Source organism: Ailuropoda melanoleuca, chromosome 5 (assembly GCF_002007445.2).
Source record: "Ailuropoda melanoleuca isolate Jingjing chromosome 5, ASM200744v2, whole genome shotgun sequence".
NCBI lineage: Eukaryota > Metazoa > Chordata > Mammalia > Carnivora > Ursidae > Ailuropoda > Ailuropoda melanoleuca.
In genome coordinates this window covers 9,314,062-9,340,994 of record NC_048222.1, presented here as the reverse complement: position 1 = coordinate 9,340,994, position 26,933 = coordinate 9,314,062, and the positions used below count along the sequence as shown (strand labels likewise).

Sequence of the window (26,933 nt, the reverse complement as noted above, 5' to 3'; positions counted from 1 at the left end):
CAAAATCCATACTTTTCATGTCTCTGCTCAACCTCAAGAGATGAAGCCAAAAAAAACATGAGCACAAAAATCATGCTGGCTAAAAAAATTCTAAGTTACAACTGGCCACAAATTTCAACCTCCTTCAAAACTCTGCCCTAATGCAGTAAGAGAAACATGACTGGCTTAGTCTCTTATTTTTAGTTATCCATATTATAGAGCTGGTATTAATAGATAATTAAAAGTAATCAAACAAGGACAAGAAAAGGAATCCCTAAATCCTTTCAAACTAGCCACTGAAGACCAAATAAAGCCCAAAGCAGTTTAATCCCCTAAAAGTTACCTACAAGATAGTGTCACTTTTCTTAAATAATCTGAAAACTGGATTTAAGAGTTTATTTTTTAAATCACACTATGAAGAAGATCAGCAAAATCAAGCAAACTGAAACATTTATAGACAGGAAAGGCACTCTACCATCCTGTTTCTGACAGTAAACAGAGTAAATTGTATCTTGTGGCAAGACTTTAAATCAGGCTACCTAACACAGAAGAATATTAAAAATATATTACAACCAGGACAAGCTAAGTAGCTACAAATAAAACATTTCTAAAAACACGAGTTCATTACATCTTAATAATACTCTGTGCCTAACGAAAATGGTTTTAATTAATGACCTCAGACCAAAGTCTTCATTTTACTTCAAACTAATATATACCGGCCTCATCAGGGAACTTTCTGGGATATGGAGGCAATCCCTGGGCTCTGTTGTCATTTATTTTATTAGAAACATTGGTAAGTGAATTGATAAAATAGGACACGCAAGGGCCTCTCATCACAAACAAAAAACCGACTTATGCATTAAACAACTTAATACTTGGATTTATTCTCCTCTATAGACTCATGACTGACATTTCTATGAAGACAATGTGTTCGAAAATAAGTACTTAAGAGGGTAACAGTTTAAAGTCTGGCCTCATGACCGGGTAAACAAGCCCCTAAATCCAACATAGGCCTATAAAAGATTGAACTTGGGTACGTAAAGGGAAAAATCTCTAAGAGGCAGCAAAATTCAGAGACAAACATGTAAATCAAAAGGATGTATTTAGAGCACCTGTGTGGCTCAGTTGGTTAAGCAACTGCCTTCGGCTCAGGTTGTGATCCCAGAGTCCTGGAATCGAGTCCCACACCAAGTCCCACACCAAGTCCCACACCAAGTCCCACATCAAGTCCCACATCAAGTCCCACATCAAGTCCCACATCAGGTCCCACATCAGGCTCCCTCTGCTCTATGGTGAACCTGCTTCTTGAGCTCTCTGCCTGCTACTCCCCCTGCTTGTGCTCTGTCAAATAAATAAAATCTTTAAAAAAAACAAACAAAAGGTTGTATTTAATCGCAACAATTTCAAATGAGTCCTTATTATACATATGCCAGGTCCTGTTATAAGAGATTTACTCGTCTCATTTAACCCTCACGACAATTTCCATTATACAGACGCATAAATTAAGCAGAGAGAATTTAAATAACTTCTTTAAGTCCTGGCAGAACAGAACTCAAACCCAGATGCTCTAATTCCATTATATGTACATTTTTTCCCTACCAGCTATTTCCAGTTCTATTTCCACTGATAATATTTAACATCTAAAATAAAGCAAATAGGGGTGCCTGGGTGGATCAGTCGGCTGAGTACCTGACTCTTGGTTTCGGCTCAGGTCCTGATCTCAGCACCGTGAGATTGAGCCACCAGTAGGCTCCATGAACAGCGCGGAGTCAGCTTGACGTTCTCTCTCCCTCTGCCCCTCCCGCTCGTGCTCACTTGCTCTGTCTCTCTCTAAAGCAAATAAAGATATCAAGGTAAAGGCAAAACTACTTGGTGACTTCTGGAATGACTTAAGTATTCCATGTCTAAATATCATTCCTTTTCAAAACTGAGAATACTTCTTCCTCATCAGATCCCAAGTGGGACATATTGGGAGAAAGTATCAGATAAAAGTATCATCTACCAAAGAAAAAAAATCCTAAACTACCACATAAACCAGGGTTAGGCAAACCATGATCTGCGGGCCAAATTCAGCCCTCAGCCTGTTTTGACACATGCCTCAGGCTAAGAAAGATTCTTAAACTTTTAAAGGGTTGTAAAAACAAAACAAAGAACTTGGAGCAACAAAGCCTAAAATATTTACTATCTGGCCCTTTACAAAAAAAAGTTTGCGGACTCTTGATCTAAGCTACTCAATATAGGGGTTCCCTCCTTTTTCTAAAATAGCTAAATGCAAAAACCGACTTGGTGTAAAACAAACCATCCAGGCAGATAAAACGAGCGGATATCCTCAGCTCCAAACCAGAAGACAAAACCCTCTTAAACACACCCCCCAAAAAAAGGGGCAAAAATAAGTAATTCCCTCTCACCAGGTGGTGGCAGTAGACTCTTTCCAAGGTAAGGTTTCGGGTTTGCCCATGGGCTCGTTTTTTTGTGGTGGCTATTAAGAAAAGCTTCACAGCCACAGCTGACTTCCTGGGCCTGACAATCTGCATAAGAAGTGGGAAAGGAAACTGAAGGGGTGACAAAAACTAAACTAACCACATCATCTTTAGTGACCTGTTCACTCGCAACTAGAAAAATGATACCATTTCCTAAAGGCATCTGGGCTGAGTTAGAGTAGTACAGAAGGCAAGTGAAAATGATCGACTTACAATATTTGGGGCTGTTCATTTTTGCTTCTACAATTCTCTAAGTTACTACCCCCCTTCAGTTAGTTGAATAAGACAATGGATTTCTGTCTCCAAACTTCAAACAAGATGGCATTTTAAAGATCAGAAGTTAAAAGGAAAAAATGTAATCTTTAGAGGTAACTCAGCAGAGCTAAACCAGAAGTCAAAACAGGAAATTACAAATCAGTAGAACACATGCAAAAGCTGCAGGTACTGCATGACTGCACAAGCTAATTGGCCTGACAGGCAATGGCAAACATCCATGAAATAACAGTGCCAGACCTCTCATTCTTATTCTAACCCTCTACTACACAACCAAAAACTTCATTTTTGCCCAGAAACCCTTGGACACTTAATCAAATAACATTAGTATAAAACATGCCATGTCATGAAGCTCTCCTTGCTATTCATGATGACTCAGCAGCTGCTGCAAAACACAGAGGTGACAGCATAAGACAGTAGACAGCAAGCAGGTAGTCTACAAGTCCACAGAAGTTCCAGCAAGGACTACAGACAGTCTTTATTTCAAGATTTTAAAAACTGAACATTTTTTGGTATACTCCTGGATACTCTGGTAGTTTCTGCCAATATTAAGTAACACTGGCAGTGTTGATGAAGAAATCCCAAACATCTTTAATCACAATCCAAAAGCTAAAATGTATTTTCTTCTTCAGTTAAATGTCTAGGACAAGAAGCTAAAAGTATTTTAGATAGGGAGAAATGATAAATTATCAAACTCTAAAACAAAACTAAACAGGCTAAAATCATATCAGCTCAAAGACAACTTGGATCATAGGTATTATGATGTTAAGGCATCATCTCCCCAAAATTAGATTTCTATGTAAGTACATTTAAAAATAAGCTGTCATTGTAACTTTTGCCACCTGGAATATATTAGCTCCTTTCTAAACTCTGTCTAGACCATCCAATATATGTATTTAAAACATTTCACTTTTTATATAGTAACTTTCTTTTAAGAAGATCTAAGAAAGCGTTCAGACATTTATTCTTCAGGAGAAACAGAAAGCATGTGTGTCTAACTTCCATTCTACAAAAGGATTAGGTTAAATGGCCAGGCGTGTGACCTGAATTCTAATCTTAAATTTGCCTGCAAGTACTCCTGGTTCCTCACAAAGAAATCTGAAAACCAATCACTTTCTGTGTGTATCTGGGGAAAAACTAGTGGGAGGTAAAAGTAATGTCAAAACTTCTAACCATTAGTAGAGAGCTACTTAATACTGTAAATCACCATTTTTACTATTTTAAAAAAATCCCCCAAATTCTTACTTTAAAAGTTTCATTTTTTAATGATACAATTTAACACCACCACCAAACATGCTATTCAAAAACCATCATCATCCAGGATAAAGCAATCTAGGAATTCTACCTTTAACAGGATGCAACAAGTTAACAGACGTTTTTGCTATACTTTTGTTTTTTAACAAGTTTAAGACACACACTTACCTGTACCTTAGTCTCACTGAGAAGTTTTGTGACTTTCATTAAATTTTTAAGTTTCCTATTCAATTCCCATTACAAATAAATAAGTTTTTTTAAAAATCGGATTTTCTCAAAATCCAATGTCTCGTAGAATAAACTTATATTCATAATTTCAAACACCCATGCGTGCACAAGGTGGTTAATTATAAGACCACCAACATTCCTGGGTGTCAAAAGTACCTAAACTTCTAGAATACGCCCCGTAATGTTAAAATATTTCGCGCATGAGATCAGAACTGGAGTCCCGGTCAACTGTGCGTAACAGCCAATTCTAGCCTCCAAAATAAAATGGTGGGGGGGAGGACAGAAGAAGGAAGGGAAGAGTCTCGCAGCGCAGAAAAGACGTAAGGGTGGAGAGGGACTTTCAAAATGCCCCAAGGCCTAGGTAACTATAACCCGGTTGGGGGGGTGGGAATCTAAGCAGATCCTCTCAGATCGAAGGACACCGGCAAGGGAGACGCGGAATTAAAAGGATGAAACAAAGTTATTCCACTTTCTGTATAACAGCGCCCCATCCCCACCCCCGGGTGTCTCGGAAGCAGACTGCCTGGGACAGACCCCTCCCCACACAAACTGAAACGCGGGAGACTAGAAAACAGCAAGCGTACGAACCTCCAGCCACATCTCCTCCTTTCTCTTTCGAGAGGACGTGAGTAATACCCTCAAACCCCCCAGTCCCCGCCAAAAACGAAAGAAATGCGCGCATCGAAGGCCTAGAACTTCCGTTCCCGCCCTACGCCTGTCTGGGGAAGCCCCTGACCCAGAAGGAATGGGGGGAGGCGGCCCGAACCACACGTGTGTGCCGCAAAGATGGGCCTGTCTCAGCCCACTTCCCGTCGCCACCCCAGCGGCCTGAGATCCCGCCGCCTAGCTCGGGCCTTTCCTCAGGCCCTACCGTCCGCTCCACGTGGAGCGCCAGGGCCCCTCACCGCCTCTTCCCTCCCGCCGAGTTCCCGACCCGCTGAGACACCACCGCGTCGGGGTCCCGTACCTGCTGCTGTTGTCGCCCCTGCTGGTAAGGCTTAATTGGTCCCTGGTGGCAACGCCGCGTCCGGATCTTGCCGCCACCGCCCCCTCCTATTCCTCCGGCTCCCGAGGCCATGGCGGGGCCTCCGCTGCTTCCCGCTTCGAGGCGGGTAAGGGGGCGGGAGAGGCAGAGGTGGCGGCCTTAGAGCCCCCCCCGCCCGGCCCCAGCCCAAAAGTCCGCCTTCGCTGCCCACACACTGGAGCACAGGCACACCAGGAGCCGCGAGGTTTCGAGCAGGAGTGGAGAGAAAATGCGCGCTGGCAGCAGAGACGGCGGTGGCGGCGACAGAGGCCGAGGAGCTGGCTTCGGTCCCGCAGCCTCCCGCGGACCCCCGCCTCTGTGTATGTCACGGTCTCTATGGAGATCCCCCACAGAGGACAGAGCGAGCCGCTCCAGGCGCTACTTAGGCCTAACTCGACCGCCGGCTGATGGGATTCTTCCGTCGCCCTAGCCGTAGCTGCCGCAGTTGAAGCCGCCGGCGCCGCCCGCCTACCCCTCCCCTCTGCGCACAGCGCCCGCCCCGCCGTCGTCGTCCCTGCAGTCGCCGCCGCTATTGCGCCTATTGCCGCTGCTAAGGCCGCCGCCGCGGTCGCGAGCCAGAACGTCGTCACTCGTCAGCGCCCGACGCGCTTGCATCATCACACTGCGACCGAGTGATAGGCCAAGAAGAAGGGAGGGCCGGTCGAGCCCGCGCTCTCGGCCGCGTGGCACGCTGGGAAGAGTAGTTCAGCGGAAGAACGCGAGTTCTCGGAAAGCAGGACGCGGAAGGAGATCCGCGGATCCGTGCAGAAGCACAAAGCCAAGAGCTCCGTTCTTTTTACTGCGCTTAGCTGTAAACTTAGACTTTGAAAGAGACGTTCAACGTAAAAACAGTAACCTCCTTTCACTCTACTTCACCATCGATTGGTAAAGCGGGCGGGTAGTAAAATCAAAAACAGGAGCTAATACCGAACAATTTTTTTAAATGGTTGAAAAACAAAGTCCGAGACTTCTAAGGCTAAAGCAGACTTAGAAAATGTATACAGTTTCATTAATGTCCATTAACATACAAGGGCTTTGCTATCAAACACGAAGGCTGGAATTCTGGCTCCACCACTCTGTAGCTTGACCTTGGATAAGTTAAAACTTCTTCCTCTCCAAAATGGGAACCTTAAAATCCACGGTATAGAGCTGTTGTGATCATTTCTGTAGAGTACTTAGTACCTGTCCTGGCATACAAGAAATACAATGGTTACAATTATTACCCATGCGGTAAGCTTACATTAGAGGAAAGTGGTAGGTTACCAGTAATAAAAGTATACATATATTTGCTCCGAATAGAAAGCATTATATTTAGGAAAGATCAAAGACTGAACCCACAAAGAATAGAGATTGTAGTAATTGACCGTTAGAAAGGGCTTGGTGGTCACATGGTCCAGACCTTCCATTCAACCAACGGGACAGGAGTTCAGAGAATAAAGGTGGCACCTTCAAGCCAGGCAAAGCCACGACTATAACCCAATTTTTCTTTAAGAGTAGAAACAAGTACCCAAATGAGTAGGGGGGAAAAATCAACTGTAAAAAACAAAAACAAAACCCACATAGGTTTAGTGTTCCATTTGAGACAGTTGATTTTAAAGCTTAATAATAGCTTTGGACTCGGACTTAACTTCAAATCTATCACTTACTAGCTGTGTAGCCTTGGGAAAGTTACTGGTCCTCTTTCTAAGCTTCGGTTTCCTCATCTGCAAATAGAATGAATATTTACCTCAACAGCGTGGTGGTTCTGATGAAAGCATTAATGTATGTATAGCTCATAATAACTGCTTAGAGAGAAAGCATGTAATATCCAGCTATCAGATACAAATTGACACTAAGACGTTCATACCATCTCCACCACCAAACTGTGCAATTCAAATCACTCTATAAATCATGTAAGTCAAATTGTGAAACCAAACTCACAGTACCTTGGATTTTGTAGTACCTTTCAGTACCTAAAGAAACATGCTGTGTCACGCATAGGTTTATAGAGCAAATGGCTTTCAGTGGTACTTCTGACAATAATCACCAAGACTGTAAAAAGTTGCCAAATATGACAGGCAAAATTAATCTACTTCCTCTTCCGCTTCCTGGTCCTCCTACCTCTGTGCCCCCCCCACCAGTAACTCCCTACTAGACCCCTCAGGTATACATACTCTTTCCCCTGAAGCACCTCATCCTTTTTAAATACAATTGTTTCTCTTTCACAGTTCTTAGCTGGGTGATTGACAAGCAGAGCAAAGTAGTTCCTAATAAGCTAACTCATGGGGAAGCTCTGTACCTGAATCTTTCACTGGGCTGCATACATGGAAGATGGAACTGTAGCCCTATCTCATTTTCCCTCTTCACCCTACCAGACTCAGAATTTCCCACACAGGAGAGTGACCTGGCTGGGACTCAAAAGTCATCCCTTTCTTGGTGGTTTGTTATTTGATCTGTGTGTGGGACAGCCTTCATATCCAAGCTTTGATAGGGACACACGAAAGAGCTGTGCCAAAATAAGATGAAACTTCAGAATAGAAAATTGGTAGGAATTGGGGCACCTGGGTGGCTCAGTCGGTTAAGCGTCTGCATTCAGCTCAGGTCATGATCCCAGGGTCCTGGGATCAAGCCCCACATCAGGCTCCCTGGCCAGCAGGGAGTCTGCTTCTCTTTCTGCCCCTCTCTCATGCTCTTGCTCTCTCTCTCTCTCTCTCTCTCTCATTCTCAAATGAAATAAATAAAATCTTTATTTAAAAAAAGAAAATTGGTAGAATTGAGGAAGTATGGAAAAATCCACATCCCCCTTTAGCCTTGATCTCAATTATTTATCCCATTTTACAGTTATTTCTTTGAAGTAAAACAGTATTTGAGGGAAGAATAATACATTATTCCCACATTCATGTTACTGAGTTATTTGAAATGTTACCAGGCTTAACAGCAGAGAAAAAATAGAAGGCAAGAAGAAATTCGCATTCAAAACTTCCTACAGCCTAATTTTACCCTGAAATAGTATCAGCCTCACTGTGGGATGAAGTAACTTCTTGTGCATAGTTTGGGATTCAAAAATAACATTGTTTCTATGCTGAAATTCAGTTTGGAGTTACAAATCACCAAACCTAGAGTTCCTCATACATTTTTGGTACAGGACTCATTCTTCAGTTAGGAGTTACTAGTAATACAATGGATTTTAATAAAGTTACTATGATTATAAAATTTAAAGAATCTGCCCGCATTCAAATATACAAACCAGTATTTCTCTAACAGATACTATATATAAATTGGAAAAAAAAATATCAAATGACATGGAGTAGTAATAGAGATTCTTGAAATCATTCCAGCCATATTAGGAATTAACAGGTTCTTGAGGAAGGGAATAATTATTATTTAGTACTTATAATTAGTCAGTTCCAATTGATGATGTATTTAATCCCTAAAAGAACAATAAGATTCTATAGTTCACAGAATTGGATGATAACACTTATAAATTCTGTGTTATAAACTAGCTATCTTTTTAATTCATTCTTTTCCTTATTACTAATTTCTATTCCCAACAATCTTTAGACCTTGACAAAATTGCAGTGGCTCTGAGAAGTGATCTTAAGTTTTGGGTTGTTATCATTGAGTGTATTTTAATAGAAACTCATTTCTCCCCTACTAGGTTTTGAACTCCATGAAGACCAGGATTTTTTTTTTCTCACTTCCATAACCTGAACACACAGTGTTGACACATAGCAGTCACTTTGTATATACTACAGCTAATCACTACCAATGTTGACTGTTCCTATTTTATTGGAATAAATAATACAGATGAATACAGCTTAACTGCTTTATATAATCTTTCTGAGCTTGCACATACTTGTTTTCTATACTGCATAACAAATTATTTCTCAAATTCATTTATTTATTCAATGATAAAGCATTCAAGAGTGTCATGAGCAAATCCCTATGATAATGTTATAGAGAGATTTTCGTGTAATCCTAACAATCCTTAGAGGAACTATTATCATTTTACAAATAGAGAAACTGGGCATTGAAGGGATAAAAATATTTTTAAAAATTATTTTTAAAATATTCGAATAATTTCGAATAATTTCGAATAATTTCTCCTTCTCCTAACTCCAAAGCCCATGCTCTTGCCCTCACTCTGTCATTGTTTAGCCAGTTTAGAAACCTGTCTGCCACTTAAAACATTTTTCTTTGAAAAGATGATTTTCCACTTTAATGGAGAACACCATACCTTAGAAACCCCCCCTCTCTCTCTGATGGCCTCTACACTGACTAAAATGTTTACTCATTCTGTCTTACTGCATAGTGAGAATGGACATTTGCCAACTTTATGGTATGATAGCACTGGAAAGACCAGACTCAAATATCTGGCTTAGGATCACGTGGGAATGCAAGGACCATCATCGTGGCATGGGGACATGAGGATATGCAGTAGGATGGGAGTGAAGAGTATATCAGCTGAGCCATTTGGGTGGAAGGGATATCATACATCAGGCTTCCAAATTCAGAGAGAAGCCACATTAGCAAGATCAACAGAATTCAAAGTATATCATAAAAACAAAAGAATACCACGAAGGATAAGGAGAAAAACTACCAGCTGTTAGTTCAGACCAAGTGGCAGAACCTCACGCAAAACACAGGAATTCCTTCCCAATAACCGAGTTTTCAACAAAGATTATCCCAACTTCACTTTTCTGAAAGCTGGACTCAGTTTTTTCAGCCAGAATGGTTGGTTATATTGGGAGAGATCTCAATTTATGAAAAGCTTGTTACTACTAGGGCCCCTGCCCCACCCCCAAAAAACTTCCTTATCTTCCCCCCATACAATATGGTAACTGTCTGCCAATTATGAAAGAGTGCATAGAGAGGCTGATGACGCTGCTCTAAGAGATAAGAAATACCCACTCATTCCAAATGAAATACAATTTAGGCTAAGCCCAATCTGGATTGAAAAACAGCCTTTACATATTCTTCAAAAGGTAGTCAATTCTGGCCAAGGGAGTATTTAGAGATGACAGTCATAAGAAGTTAGAAAATTATGTGTTTATTTTATCTTAACATAAAATGAATTATCCGTTGTGATGTCTATTGAAGCAATTTTTTTTTTAGAGTAGTTTTGGATAGATCTCTATGATCTTCTCCACACATTTTCATGAGCTAATTATTACCAAGAACTTCATTATATAGAAAAATAAGGTGAAATTCGTTTCTTTTTTTTAATTCATCACACACTTCAGTCTCAGCTGGAAAAAATCCAAAGTGGAGCTGAGATTCTTGAAAGTTACTGGGTTTTTGTCTGTTTGTATTTTTAAGGAAGAGGGGCCATAACATCGGGAAGATATTTAAAGATGCACCTCACTGTGCTCTCATTAGCTTACTGCGTTATCTGTCTTTGGGGAATAAAATAATACTTAAGACTAAATGAACTAATATCAAATTTTTATTAACTACATATACCACTTAATTCTAACATGTCATGTAAGATTTTTCCTCTTCCTACTTACATCAATGTATACTAGCCTTTGGCATATATGTGTTTACATATATTCTATCATAGTTTAAGGCATATTTTAAAATCTCAATTCTAAATAGAAATTCAGTTCTATTGGATGCAATTATAACCAAATCTGAGAAGACCAGTTCCATCCTAACAAGACAGTTAATGAGTCAACTAGGATTAAACATTTTTGTCTAATATTCAAATATAAACTAGTGTAAGTATAAACAATTGAGACCACGGCTAAAGGAAGATGTGGATAGTTAGAAACTATTTATAAACATAATCTAAATATTAAAAAACATTTATTGAGCACCTACTATATGGTGGTATATGTCAGTGTACCAAACAGTAAAACAATCTCTGTTCACATGGTTTTTACACTTTATAATTTTCCTGAGTTCTCTTAAAGTTTACTGCATTATGGTCTATTAACCACTAGAACTTGACACTAATAACTCACCTCCAAAATTCTACGTTCTAAATTCTAAACACATGCTACTAAATCCCTTCTATAAAACAAATCTACTGGTTTAGTTTCATTTCTTGAAATATAATTAACCAGTTACATTAAAAAAACTGAACTCCTCATTAAGGTTGCCAGCTACGTACAACTATAATGTTTGCAAAACTCAACTTGCTTGCACTATGCTTTTTCATTTTTCATTTTTTTTAAAGCGTTTGTAGAGAATGCTTGAATTTTTCAGACCTTGAGTCATTATGACGTTTCTTTTCCAGAACATTCTGTGAATTAACATGTTAACAACCCTAATGTACACATCATCTCACCACCACCACTAGAAAGGCACAACCTACCCGGTTGAAATGTCTCTTTTGGCCCCTTGCTACTCATGGACTACCAGCACCAGTCCCCAGGAGCTTGTAAATGGTCTCTGCCCATCCCAGGCCTACTCAATCAGAATCTGCATTTTAACAAGATATCCAGGTGACTTACATGCACATGACATTTGAGAATTAACCATACCACCGGAATTTATAAAGCACACCTGAAACATTAAGGGCCTGAAACTAAACATCAGTTATGAAATATACTTGTGCATAAAGAACATTTTGCTAACTCCCAAATATCCTTTTTTGTACAAGTTTTCTTTTTAGACTTAACTCGTGAGAAACAAAAGACACGGATGTAGAATAGACCATCTCATAATCCAAGAAGCTCGGAGCCGAGAAAAGAAACATCAGACTACTTCCCTAGAATTGCTATGACTTTCCTCTTTCCAAGCACTCACCAAATCACTGTTAAGGTAGAAGGGCTAGCAGGAGCAAACTCTAAGAGCAAATATTCACACTACTGGGTTGGCGTCCAATATCTAAAATGCAAGCCAAGAAGCCAGGCAACTTGGAGTAAAATGTATAGATTTCACCTTTCCTAAACTGTAACAGAAGTAACCACTTTCGACTTGACGACTCACAAAAACAATCAAGTAGATTACCTACTTCTAATAGCTTGATCTCTTACATAAGTGTTATGACGTCAATACAATATTCAGATGCAGTATTTTCTCCAAAAAATTACTTTTGGGAAAAAAAATTAGTAATAATGGATCCTTCAGTCTAAAGATTTTCTGCAGATGGTCATCAAAAGTATTCTTCCCACACACACCTAGAGTTATTTCCTCCTATAATAAGGAAGGTATAAAATATGAAATACAAGGGGGCGCCTGGGTGGCACAGCGGTTAAGCGTCTGCCTTCGGCTCAGGGCGTGATCCCGGCATTATGGGATCGAGCCCCACATCAGGCTCCTCCACTGTGAGCCTGCTTCTTCCTCTCCCACTCCCCCTGCTTGTGTTCCCTCTCTCGCTGGCTGTCTCTATCTCTGTCGAATAAATAAATAAAAAAAAATTTTAAATATGAAATACAAGAAATAAATCATTTTTAAAGACTCCCATACACCTTCCCTCCTGGAAGCCAAACATAAATACATTTGCTCATTTGAACACATATGGATCAAAGCATCAAGGTATGAGTTATCCGAAGATTCTATAAGGAGCAGGCTTAGGAATTCCCCTTCCTCATTAATCTACAACAACCAACAATTTAAGAGTTGATGAACCAGCAACTTAAAGAGCATGTAGATATTTTTCCCTCTTATTTAACATTTGGTACATTTCACCTTACTCCAAAGCAAGCAGAAACAAAATTAAACATTTTTTTCTTTTTATTTTCATTGGCTTCTTTTTCCAAAGGAAACTAGATACTAGCTTCTGAAATGAAGTTCTGGATTTAATACATCCTTATTCTCCATTATCATAGGTAGTAGAGTTGATTTAACAGACATAATGCTTAGGTAACAAGATGATTTTTAAGCCAATACATATATATATAACCCGTGGCCTATGTCCTCAACATATCTCACCTTGTTTGGGTCCATTATATAGACAATAGAATATCGTGGGCTACCAAAAATATGGCTCTTCAAATCCAAAAGCCAAAAAGAACTTTCCAAATATTCTCCAAAGCAAATGCGAGTGAAGTTATACTATTCTACTTTCAGTATTAAGTAGGCAGTATTGCCAAACAAACAAAAGCTACTCCACAGACATTGAGCCAAGTCTATGTAGACACGCCACCCCCAGTGAGGGAAAACCACTTCGCACGTGAAGGTTTAAGTTCAGCACGTATACCATGCATTGAATTAAAACATCAAAGCAGACCATTGGTCTCCGCAGAGGCCCGAACCAAGCAACAAACAGCTTGTCAGCCACAATTAAATCGAAGCCATAACTTAGATGCTTTAAATTAGTAACAGTTACACGAGCTCTTTTTCACTTGCTTGCTCATAAAATCTTGCCCCCGCTGTGAGTCAGCAGTGACTCATAAGCACTTCCTACAAGAAGCACCTGTTTTTAGGCCCATCCCTTGCAACCGAAGTGCTGAGATCAGTGATCTTAGCTTAATGCTTGCTAACATGGGAGTAGACTCCCTCGTCCCTCTGCTACTAGACAGTGCCAGGCACAGCTCCGGTAACTGCAAACAGGTAACGGTCTGCAGCTGGCTGGTAAGGAGACAAATCTATAAAAGGGCACTCAGAGTTGACAAGATGGGGAAGGAAAAGCCATTTTTCTGTTTTCACTGTTGGCCATTGTGAATATGCCTCTCCCTTAACTCCTCATCCTATGGGCTGGCCCTCTTGCAGCTAGGCTTCCTCGGGTACCAGCATCTTCCTTCTCTTAAGGTCTGGCTTGGGTTTACAAAGAAGAGGGAGTGGACTTTTCCCCTTCGTTTGTTCCATCACTAACTTTAGAACTGGATCCTTTGAAAAGTATTAAAAACTGAGATGGAAAAAAGAAATGCAATAGTTCTTAGAAGCTATCTGTCCACATTTCAAGCTAAGGAAAAGAAAAGTCCAGTGGCCGTTTCCATGTTGCCCAAACAAGACAGATCAGATCGTGTGTTTAGATTTTTCATCAACTTTCACTGAACACTTCCTATCCAAGTGAGCAATATAGAAAAAGGGGAGATGTTTAAGGGAGCGCTATAAGAGAGAAGAGGGGGCGCTGAGAGGAGGAAGGGGAGAGCAAGTGTTAAATTCTGACAAAGAGTCCCAACTGGCCATTTCTGACGAAACTTCTGCCAGGTTCACAGTTGACCTGAACTCACCTTTGGTGTGTTCACTCTCCATAGGTCAGTCTTCTGAGTCCAGATTGGCTCCTTATTGACCCAACTTCAAAAGCTATAAAAATAAACGAAGGAAAGATGACGGATACTTCCGCAGGAATCGGGCTACAGAAGGGCAGAGTATCACTTACTAACGCCCTAAATAATGAAGGGCTAATGAATAATACATTCGAAAGAAAAGACCCTCCTTACAACCACTTCATGGTTTCCTAACGTTTCATATCCAGAGTACTGGGCACAAATTGGAGAAGTGTTCATTGATTGGATGAGTGCATATTCATAGGTTTTGCAATTTGTTATTCCCCTCAACAACTTTTATGTTATGGAATTTTTTTTTCTGTGTGTTTCAAAAATACTTTAAAATGAAATTTATTAAAATAATCTTTTATTGCTAAACCACCTTTAATCTCCCTCTTTTCCTTTTATTTATTTTTTTTAAGATTTTTATTTATTTATTTGACAGAGAGACAGCCAGTGAGAGAGGCAACACAAGCAGGGGGAGTGGGAGAGGAAGCAGGATCCCAGCAGAGGAGCCTGATGTGGGGCTCGATCCCAGGAGCCTGGGATCAGGCCTTGAGCCAAAGGCAGACGCTTAACGACTGAGCCACCCAGGCGCCCCTCCCTCTTTTCCTTTTAAATACAATTTACCGCAGACCATGTACTAATTGCAGTGTCAAACAGAAAAAAAAAATCACTTTTCCACAATCAGATGCAAATCGTGCTTCCTCTGAGGGGTTAAAACAAAATAGAAGTGTGAACCAAAGGGACAAAGATATATACTTTAAACTTTGGAATACTATTCAACAAATATTTATTTTATCCTGGGCCACATGTTCTACAAGTAGAAACATGATGATGATTTATGTCCTGCTGTTTCGGGACAGGTACAAATGGTTATACTGTTACTTTATTTTTAAGCATTTTGAAATATACTTACGTGGATAAATTTCCTTTGGGAAATGTATATTACATAAATTGTTTTAAGTTTATGTTCTCCATTTTAAACACCTTGTCCGGCAGATAAAAGCTTCACATTGACCAGCGTTGTCCCCACAAACTTTGCTCAGTGGGATTGTGATCAGGACATTCAACCAGGGGACCTGAGTACAATTTGAGGGTGCCATTGCTTTCTTTAGATGTAAATAAATTCTAAAAAGGTTAAAATAAGGTACTGTAGGGGCACCTGGCTGGCTCAGTTGGTGGAGCATATGACTCTTGATCTTAGGGGTGTGAGTTCAAGCCCCACGTTGGGTGCAGAGATTACCTAAAAATAAAATCTTAAAAAAAAAAAAGTAGGGGCCCCTGGGTGGCACAGCGGTTAAGCATCTGCCTTCAGCTCAGGGCGTGATCCCGGCGTTCTGGGATAGAGTCCCACATCAGGCTCCTCTGCTTTGAGCCTGCTTCTTCCTCTCCCACTCCCCCTGCTTGTGTTCCCTCTTTCGCTGGCTGTCTCTATCTGTGTCGAATAAATAAATAAAATCTTTAAAAAAAAAAAAGTATACTATAGGGACGCCTGGGTGGCTCAGTTGGTTAAGCTTCTGCCTTCAGCTCAAGTCATGATCCCAGGGTCCTGGGATCTAGTCCCACATTGGGCTCCTTGCTCAGCAGGGAGCCTGCCTCTCCCTCTCCCTCTGACCCTCCCCCTGCTTGAGCACTCAAATAAAAAATTAAAAAATGTATAGTCTAGACAGAGATACATAGGCTGAAGTTTGCCACAGGACCAATAGTGTCCCCAAATAACTGCAATATCCAAGTAGGGTCTTTTGGAAGCAAGGAAGAGAGCGAGGAATATGATTGAAAGTCTCCTACACCCATATTTAATAACTAAGTGCATGAAATGATAGCATTCTCAAATACCCACTGTACCCCACACACCTCGCCGGGTGCTTTCTGTGCATTATCATTCATCCTTACAAGTCTTAAAGGGAGTAGTCTAAAAGAGAAGGGTTACGCAGTTCACTCAAAGTCATGCATGCACCAGGAATGAGCTCTGAACACAGGTCTAACTGATTTCCAAATCTGTACCTTTCTCATTAAACCAAGAAGCGTTCTAGAACTTCCCACAGGCAGGGCAGATGGAAGGAGTGAAGACTGGGATGTTTAGGAAAGCTGCTGAGCCCACTGACATCCTGCCTCTTCTCACAGAGGTATGTCCAGCTGCTTCTCAGCAAGGCCTTGGCAGGATTTCTGTCGTAGACTGGGACTCTTCTAACCAGATCAGGGTACTTTGGCAGATGTCTTAGTGGGCCCCACACTCCTGTAGGTGAGTTCCCTTCTTTGCGGGGTTGCCAGAGAACATACAATTTGAATTTCAGATAAACAATGAATAATTTTTTAATATAAGTATGTCCCCAATACTGCAAATATTGTATGGGACAACTTATTTGCTAAATCTGGCCACCCTATTTCTTTGCCCTATTTCGAGATGTCTTAAATTAGAATCAGACATAGTGCATATAGGCTGGAGTGACTTACCCCACTATACATGATCTTCAGCTTGGAATGAAGATATCCTGGCTATGGACTGGATCTCAGGAACTCAGCTGTGAGCACATCACACCCTCGCCCTCCAGCACACACACCTACTCCAAGCTGTTACATGGTTTATCACGGGATGCCACCATAATTCACTTGATTAGTAACATCGAGTGCAGCCGACTTGAATCTCGTGTCCACAACTCAGGGATATAAGAAATGTAAATTTATACTTAATTCAACAGAATTTGTTTCAACCCCCCCCCCAAAAAACCCAGTTAAGTCAGGTTTTACCACGCCCCCCCTCTTTTCCCAGAACTATTCCTAGGGCTCACGTAGTGCTGGCGGGGGGGGGGCAACTATTTCTTGGTGTTGTCTCTCCATGCAAATTCTGGCCCCTTTGATTCACATCTTTTTCTTCCCAGTTCTCCTCAGGTGCAGGCTTCATCCTACAGCGTCTGTACTATCCTAAGGCTCCAAACACTTCCTGAAGCGCTTGAAGGCCCCGCCTGCCTCAATGCCCAGTGCAGCCTTTCCTCTCTGGGTCCTCACTGCACCCCTGGACTTCTGCCTTTGGGGAGTGAAGCATGATGCGCTTTGCCATTGAATCTTATGGACTAGCCCCAGCTTTGCTGTCTCCCCAGGGCCCTTCTCCCCTAGAGGATGAAAAGGCTCCTCAGTCCTCTTGTCTCTGTGCGTCCACTTCCCCCACCCCATATCCTCTCTGCCTAGACAATCTTTCTCAATCTTTTTCTAGGGATGGCTCCATCTTCCTCAACACCCCCACCCTCCAGCTTTCCAACCATTATCCTGTGCATCTAATCCCCTCAAGGATTTTAGGTTTTTGGAATATCCTGGAAGGTTGCTTCCTTTACACCCTTGCTTATTCTTCCCCCAAGGCAATGAATAGAAGCGATTGGGTGCTGGAAGAGGAGAGGGGGTAAGGAGAACGTAGAAGAAATTAACCAATTAATTTCAAACATCCCCGGGCCTTTTTTTTTTTTTTTTCCAAAGCCAGGCTAACAGATTAGATCCTGGTTTGTTCAGGTGTAAGCTTTGCCTTTCCACAGTTGTCTACAAATTCTGGCATCAGCATCAGATGAGAAACATTTAAAACATGGATTGTCAGGCCCCACCCCAGACCTACAGAATGTCTGGGGTGGAACTAGGAACATGTATTTGAACAAACACTTATCATTTTTCTTACGTACTCAGTGAACTGGTCCTCCGACCTCTTCTTTCCTACACTTTCTTTTTTTTTTTTCTTTTTTTTTTACCCCCCCCCCAAAAAACCCAGTTAAGTCAGGTTTTACCACGCCCCCCCTCTTTTCCCAGAACTATTCCTAGGGCTCACGTAGTGCTGGCGGGGGGGGGGCAACTATTTCTTGGTGTTGTCTCTCCATGCAAATTCTGGCCCCTTTGATTCACATCTTTTTCTTCCCAGTTCTCCTCAGGTGCAGGCTTCATCCTACAGCGTCTGTACTATCCTAAGGCTCCAAACACTTCCTGAAGCGCTTGAAGGCCCCGCCTGCCTCAATGCCCAGTGCAGCCTTTCCTCTCTGGGTCCTCACTGCACCCCTGGACTTCTGCCTTTGGGGAGTGAAGCATGATGCGCTTTGCCATTGAATCTTATGGACTAGCCCCAGCTTTGCTGTCTCCCCAGGGCCCTTCTCCCCTAGAGGATGAAAAGGCTCCTCAGTCCTCTTGTCTCTGTGCGTCCACTTCCCCCACCCCATATCCTCTCTGCCTAGACAATCTTTCTCAATCTTTTTCTAGGGATGGCTCCATCTTCCTCAACACCCCCACCCTCCAGCTTTCCAACCATTATCCTGTGCATCTAATCCCCTCAAGGATTTTAGGTTTTTGGAATATCCTGGAAGGTTGCTTCCTTTACACCCTTGCTTATTCTTCCCCCAAGGCAATGAATAGAAGCGATTGGGTGCTGGAAGAGGAGAGGGGGTAAGGAGAACGTAGAAGAAATTAACCAATTAATTTCAAACATCCCCGGGCCTTTTTTTTTTTTTTTTCCAAAGCCAGGCTAACAGATTAGATCCTGGTTTGTTCAGGTGTAAGCTTTGCCTTTCCACAGTTGTCTACAAATTCTGGCATCAGCATCAGATGAGAAACATTTAAAACATGGATTGTCAGGCCCCACCCCAGACCTACAGAATGTCTGGGGTGGAACTAGGAACATGTATTTGAACAAACACTTATCATTTTTCTTACGTACTCAGTGAACTGGTCCTCCGACCTCTTCTTTCCTACACTTTCTTTTTTTTTTTTCTTTTTTTTTTTATTTTATTATATTATGTTAATCACCATACAGTACATCCCGAGATTCCGATGTAAAGTTTGATGCTTCATTAGTTGCGTATAACACCCAGTGCACCATGCAATACGTGCCCTCCTTACTACCCATCACCAGTCTATCCCATTCCCCCGCCCCCTCCCCTCTGAAGTCTTCAGTTTGTTTCTCATAGTCCATAGTCTCTCATGTTTCATTCCCCCTTCTGATTACCCCCCTTTTCTTTATCCCTTTCTTCCCCTACCGATCCTCCTAGTTCTTATGTTCCATAGATGAGAGAAATCATATGATAATTGTCTTTCTCTGCTTGACTTATTTCACTTAGCATTATCTCCTCCAGTGCCGTCCATGTTGCAGCAAATGTTGAGAATTCGTTCTTTCTGATAGCTGAGTAATATTCCATTGTATATATGGACCACAGCTTCTTAATCCAGTCATCTGTTGAAGGGCATCTCGGCTCCTTCCATGATTTGGCTATTGTGGACAATGCAGCTATGAACATTGGGGTGCATATGGCCCTTCTCTTTACTACGTCTGTATCTTTGGGGTAAACACCCAGTAGTGCAATGGCTGGGTCATAGGGTAGTTCAATTTTTAACTTTTTAAGGGACCTCCACACTGTTTTCCAGAGTGGCTGTACCAACTTGCATTCCCACCAACAATGTAGGAGGGATCCCCTTTCTCCACATCCTCTCCAACAATTGTTGTTTCTTGCCTTGTCTATCTTTGCCATTCTAACTGGCGTAAGGTGGTATCTCAGTGTGGTTTTGATTTGAATTTCCCTGATGGCTAATGATTTTGAACATTTTTTCATGTGTCTGTTAGCCATTTGTATGTCTTCATTGGAAAAGTGTCTGTTCATATCTTCTGCCCATTTTATGATTTGTTTATTTGTTTCTCGTGTATTGAGTTTGAGAAGTTCTTTGTAGATCTTGGATACCAGTCCTTTATCTGTGGTGTCCTTTGCAAATATATTCTCCCATTCCGTGGGCTGTCTCTTAGTTTTTTTGACTGTTTCCTTGGCTGTGCAGAAGCTCTTTATCCTGATAAAGTCCCATAAGTTCATTTTATCTTTTATTTCTCTTGCCTTTGGAGATGTGTCGTGAAAAAGGTTGCTCTGGCCGATGTCATAGAAGTTGTTGCCTATGTTCTCCTCTAGAATTTTGATGGATTCCTGTCTCACATTGAGGTCTTTCATCCATTTGGAGTTTATTTTTGTGTATGGTGTGAGAGAGTGGTCAAGTTTCATTCTTTTGCATGTAGCTGTCCAATTTTCCCAGCACCATTTATTGAAGAGACTGTCTTTTTTCCACCGGATGTTTTTTCCTGCTTTATCAAAGATTAGTTGCCCAAAGAGCCGAGGGTCCATTTCTGGGTTCTCTATTCTGTTCCATTGGTCGATGTGTCTGTTTTTGTGCCAGTACCATGCTGTCTTTGTGATCACAGCTTTGTAGTACAGCTCGAAATCCGGCATTGTGATGCCCCCAGCTTTGTTTTTCCTTTTCAACAGTTCCTTGGAGATTCGGGGCCTTTTCTGGTTCCATACAAATTTAAGGACTATTTGTTCCAGTTCTTTGAAAAATGTCCTCGGTATTTTGATCGGGATAGCATTGAAAGTGTAGATTGCTCTGGGTAGTATGGACATTTTAACTATGTTAATTCTTCCAATCCATGAGCATGGAATATTTTTCCATCTTTTTATGTCTTCCTCAATATCTTTCAAAAGTGATCTATAGTTTCTAGCATATAGGTCCTTTACGTCTCTGGTTAAGTTAATTCCAAGGTAACGCATGGTTTTTGGTGTTATTGTAAATGGGATGGATTCCCTAATTTCTCTTTCTTCAGTCTCGTTATTCGTGTATAGAAATGCAACTGATTTCTGGGCATTGATTTTGTATCCTGCCACCTTACTGAATTGTTCTATAACTTCTAATAGTTTGGGAGTGGATTCCTTTGGGTTTTCCATATAGAGTATCATGTCATCTGCAAAGAGAGACAGTTTGACTTCTTCTTTGCCGATTTGGATACCTTTGATCCCTTTTTGTCTTCTGATTGCTGTTGCAAGGACTTCTAGTACTATGTTGAATAATAGTGGCGAGAGTGGGCATCCTTGTCGTGTTCCTGATCTTAAGGGAAAGGCTTCCAGCTTTTCCCCATTGAGAATAATGCTTGCAGTAGGCTTTTCATAGATGGCTTTTATGAGATTGAGAAATGTACCCTCTATTCCTACACTCTGAAGGGTTTTAATCAGGAAAGGATGCTGTATTTTGTCAAATGCTTTTTCTGCATCAATTGAGAGGATCATATGGTTCTTGAGTCTTTTCTTGTTGATATGATGTATCACATTGATTGATTTGCGAGTGTTGAACCATGCTTGCATCCCAGGTATGAATCCCACTTGGTCATGATGGATAATCCTTTTAATGTACTGTTGGATTCTATTAGCAAGGATCTTGTTGAGGATTTTGGCATCCATATTCATTAGAGAAATCGGTCTGTAATTCTCCTTTTTGAGGGGGTCTTTGCCTGGTTTGGGGATCAAGGTAATATTAGCCTCATAGAATGAGTTTGGTAGCTTTCCTTCTGTTTCTATTTTTTGAAATAGCTTTAGGAGAATAGGTATTATTTCTTCTTTGAATGTTTGGTAGAATTCCCCAGGAAAACCGTCTGGGCCTGGAGTTTTATTATTTGGAAGGTTGTTTATCACTGACTCAATTTCTTCATAGTTAATTGGCCTATTTAAGAAATCTATTTCTTCCTGTTTCAGTCTTGGTAGTTTATAGGTTTCCAGGAAGGCCTCCATCTCTTCCAGATTGTTTAGTTTTTTGGCATATAGCTGTTGATAAAAGTTTCTAATAATCCTTGCAATTTCAATGGTGCTGGTCGTGACCTCTCCCTTTTCAGTCATAATTTTAATAATCTCAGTCCTTTCTCTTTGTTTTTGGACAAGTTTTGCCAGTGGTCTATCAATTTTATGGATTCTCTCAAAGAACCAGCTTCTAGTCCTGTTGATCTGCTCTACTGTGGTTCTGGTCTCTAATTCATTGATTTCTGCTCTAATCTTGGTCAACTCCTTCCTTGTCAGTGGGTTAGGCCTGTCCCTCTGTTGCTGTTCCAGTTTCTTGAGGTGAGAATATAGAAACTGCATTTTAGATTTTTCTATTCTTTTGAGTGAGGCTTGGATGGCTATGTATTTCCCCCTTAGGACTGCCTTTGCAGTATCCCATAGGTTTTGGACCGTTGTGTATTCATTCTCGTTGGTCTCCATAAATTGTTTAATTTGTTTTTTGATTTCCTGGTTTATCGAGTCATTCTTGAGCAGGATGGTTCTTAGCCTCCAAGTGTTTGAGTTTCTTCCAGGTTTTTCCTTGTGGTTGAGTTCCAATTTCAGAGCGTTGTGGTCTGAGAATATGCAGGGGATAATTTCAATCTTTTGGTATTGGCTGAGACCTGTTTTGTGTCCCAGAGCATGATCTATTCTTGAGAATGTTCCATGGGCATTTGAATAGAATGAGTATTCTTTGGTTCTGGGGTGTAGTGTTCTATATATATCTATGAGGTCCAACTCGTCGAGTATGGCATTCAAAGCCTTTGATTCTTTGCTTAGTTTTTGCCAGGGTGTTCTGTCTATTTCTGATAGTGGGGTGTTGAGGTCCCCTACTATTACTGTGTTCTTATCTATATGTCTCTTTATTTTGGTTAAGAGTTGGCTTGTGTATCTTGCTGCTCCCCTGTTGGGGGCATATATATTAATAATTGTCATATCCACTTGTTGAATACTTCCTTTAAGAATAATATAGTGCCCTTCTGTATCTCTCTCTATGGCCTCTAGTTTAAAATCCAGTCTATCTGATATGAGAATTGCTACTCCAGCTTTCTTTTGAGGTCCATTTGCGTGGAAGATGGTACTCCATCCCCTTACTCTAAGTCTGAATGCATCTTTGGGTTCAAAATGAGTCTCTTGTAGACAGCAAATGGATGGGTCATGTCTTTTTATCCAATCTGCAACCCTGTGGCGTTTTATGGGAGAGTTTAAGCCATTTAGATTGATAGAGATTATTGACAGATATGATTTTAATGATGCCATTTCTCTTTAAAGTCTTTGTATCGGTTGTGACTTGCTGCTCTGTATCACTCTTGGGGCCTTTTTACCTTTATAGAGCCCCCCTTAATATCTCCTGTAGGGCTGGTTTCGTGGTTACGAAATTGGTTAATGATTGGCGATTTTGGAACGTCTTTATTTCTCCATCAATTCTGAATGACAGCTTTGCTGGATAAAGGATCCTTGGCTGCATGTTTTTCTCTGAAAGAGCTTTAAAAATGCCCCCCCAAGCCTTTCTCTCATTCCAGGTCTCTGTAGACAGGTCTGACGTAATCCTGATACCTTTGCCTTGGTACGTGAGAAATTTCTTTGCCCTGGCCGCTTTCAATACTGTATCCTTGGATCTAATATTTGCGAATTGCACTATGACATGCCGTGGCGTAGGTTTGTCCTGGTTGAGCTTGGATGGGGTCCTCTCTGCCTCTTGGACACGAATGCTTGTTTCCCTTGCTAGATTAGGGAAGTTTTCAGCTACAATTTGTTCAAATATCTCTTCTAGACCTCTGTTTTTCTCCACCCCTTCAGGGATGCCGATGATTCTGACATTGGATCGTTTCATAGAGTCAGTAATCTCCCGTAATCTACATTCGTGGGCGTGGATTTTTTTAAGACCAGCTTCTATTTTCGTTTTTTCTTCTACTAACCCATCCTCCAATTCGCTAACGCGTTCCTCTGCCTCGGTGACCCTGGCCGTCAGAGCCTCTAGTTTTGACTGTATTTGGCCCATAGAATTTTTAATTTCTGTCAGATTCGCTCTCATTTCTGCCCTTAGGGATTCTATATTCTCAGCAACGCTTTCTCTGATGCTTTTTTCAAGTTTACTCATCATCTTGACCATTGTTGCTCTGAATTCCATTTCTGATAATTGGGATACATCCATATGTATTAATTCTGTGGCCGAGGCCAATTCTGTGGCAGAGGCCACAGACTCATTATCTTTTCTTTGCTGGGGGGGACTTCTCCTTCTCGTCATTCTGATGAAGAGAGATTGCAGGGTTGTCCAGAGCCCAAGTGTTGACTGGGACCCAGGCCGTGCGCCCTTGTTTTATAGAGATCTTAGGGATGTGGGCTTCTTCCTTAAAGAGTTTATTTATTTATTTGAGAGAGAGAGAGACAGTCAGCAAGAAAGGGAACCCAAGCAGAGGAGTGGGAGAGGAAGAAGCAGGTTCCCGGTGGAGAAGCCCGATGAAGGACTCCTTACGGAGCGTTGTGATCACACCCTAATCCGAAGACAGGTGCTTGGTGACTGCGCCACTCAGGCGCTCCGGGTTGTGGGCTTCTTGATTTTTCAGCCTGCCTTCTGGGGGAGGGGCCTGCCTGCAGGTACTCAGAAAACCCTGTTTGGGTAGAGTCTCTGTGTCCCTTGCGAGGGGGGATGGGGATGGGCACCCTGTGAGCCGGTATTTCCGGGCTTTTGTTCTCTGGCGGCTTTCCCTGGCGGTTTGCTATGCCTCTTCTGAGAGAGCAGCAGCGGCTGAAATTCAGCCTCTGTCTCAGAACAGAGGGATCGCGGATCGTTCTCCACTGATGTTCTGGCCACTTTAACTCTGTTTCTGTTGGTGCTGCTCAACCCTGCAGCATCCCGGGCTGTGCGCCCCACACCCGGCGTCCCAGCCCTCACTTCCAGGGCCGGCACGTCTCTGTCCTTTGTGTTTCCAACCCCGCCCGCCGCCAGCCGCCCCGCGCGGGCTCCCGGAGCTCCCCGTCTCAGTCTGGTGTCTCACGGGTGCTGACCGCGAGTCCGCCTGCTCCCCCGTGCAGGTGGCCCTCCAGCCGCCAGCCGCCCCGCGGACGCTCCCGGAGCTCCCGGTCTCAGCCTCGATCCAGTGAGCACACCGGAGCTCCGGAGCTCCGTGAGATGCTTGGTGGCGCACGCTCCCGGCTCACGGACTCAGTCTGCTGTTTCCAGAGTGCGGGTCAGCGGTCCACCCGCTCCCCGGTGCAGGCGGCCCGCCAGCCGCCCTGCGCGCGCGCTCCTGGAGCTCGCGTTCTAAGTCTGCTGTCTCGCGGGTGCCGTCCGCGAGTCCGCCTGNTCCCCTGTGCAGGTGGCCCGCCAACCGCCAGCCGTCCCGCGTGCGCTCCCGGTGCTCCCTTCTCAGTCTGCTGTCTCAAGCGTGCGGGTCCGCGGTCTGTCCGCTCCCCCGTGCAGGTGGCTACCGCTTCCCGGCACCCTGACACGGCGGCTCCCTCCCCCTTCTGTTTATCTTCCGATATCTGTGCGGGTTTCTCGGCTCCCCGCTTCGTACCTCGATACTCAGCGCTGGAGATGTTCATTTGTAGAGATCCAGATGTATCTTCCTGCGTCTCAGGCTGATTCCGTGGATGTTCCTCTTTCCTACACTTTCTGCCTTCTTTCCCTTTCATCCTTACCCCTAGAATGGTGATAGCTGGTTAAAGATTCCTTGCACAGAACCAAAATCTAGTGTGGAATTCTGTATCCATCTTTCAAAGGGGAAGTCACCTGGGGGCCAAGGGGATCCTCATGTGTCCTGTCTTCTCTCTCTAGCTTTTATCCCACTTGTCTCAGACGTTGGTGTCCTGTCAAGGTTCCAAGAAAATCTGAGTCTAACCCACCAAATGGGACCACACCAAAAGTGTATCTCCATCCTGTGTCAAGTGCAAAGCTGTTTCCCAGAGACCTAAATGCTGCTTGGTTCTTATAAAAAGTCATCAGTACATCTAAGCAGTCCGGTTTTTCATGGCTTCGGGATACTTCCAGAAGAATGACCTAAATGATTAAGATAATCGTCCCAAAGTAGATAAATTACAAAGTAAGATTTTTTTTTTATTAAGTAATCTCTATGCCCAATGTGGGGCTCAAACTCACAACTCCCCGATCAAGAGTCACATGCTCTACCGACTGAGCCAGCCAGAGGCCCATGAAGTAGGATTTTTAAAATTGCTTGCATTGATTTGTTTAAACACCTTCGTAATTCATTTGGAGAGAACAGTTCACCTTTTTTTTTTTTTTTAAGTGAATATGGCTAAGTAGGTAGGAGACATTAGGCTGGCAATATCATTGGCCTATTTTACTCCAAAATGAGGTTAGGAGTGCTGAGCTAAATTAGAGCTCTTAAAGATTATGTCCTAGGGAGTGATTAGATACACACCAGCAGAAAATCACTCACAAGTAATGGTAGGAAAGACTCACCCCTGGGATGGTTGTTGATATTTATAAAAGTCAGCTAGGTTTATTGACTTGTCTCAACAAAAAGTGATGTGTGTTATTATGACATCAGAATACTACTCCACAACAGATAACAGAGCAAAGGACCTGAAGAATGAGGGACGGGGGCAGGCTGGACAGGAGGCAGAGAAGGAAGTGTAGCATAAGCAACTCCCGATAATTTTTGGGGGGGCGGGGGTCAGAAAAGTAAATTTACACTTAATATCTCACTCCAGATTTCCATTATTGAGAAATACATTTTTCTCTTTAACGACGGTTAAGCAGAAGTATCTCTTCTAAGTTGATAGATCAGGAAATATTATAACAGATGCAAACCGTCCAACAGAGCGTTTGGCCAGATACTGTAAATAAGGGGAGCCAAGAGCTCTTGATCTTGGAGTCATGAGTTTGAGCCCCACATTGGGTGTGGAGATTCCTTAAAAATAAAATATTTTAAAAAATTAATTAATTAATGAAGGAAACTCGTTTTCCTCCACACGATGTCCTTTTTCCCTGAAAGGCTGA

General features: G+C 42.2%; 1 protein-coding gene across 5 annotated transcripts in view; it reads right to left on the bottom strand.

The window, feature by feature from the left end:
• Positions 1-5,803, bottom strand: part of NUP153 (nucleoporin 153) — a 76,963-nt gene extending 71,160 nt beyond the window's left edge. For 2 of the 5 annotated variants that reach the window (XM_019807727.2, XM_002926986.4), the window contains exon 1: positions 5,182-5,802. In XM_019807727.2, the coding sequence (XP_019663286.2) occupies positions 5,182-5,292 (111 nt within the window). In that variant the 5' untranslated portion in view covers positions 5,293-5,802. Of the gene's footprint in view, positions 1-1,668; positions 1,793-4,802; positions 5,144-5,181 lie in introns of those variants that run through there. The other 3 variants (XM_034660280.1, XM_011234465.3, XM_034660281.1) reach the window with 3 other exon arrangements.
• Positions 5,804-26,933: the final 21,130 nt, after the last annotated feature.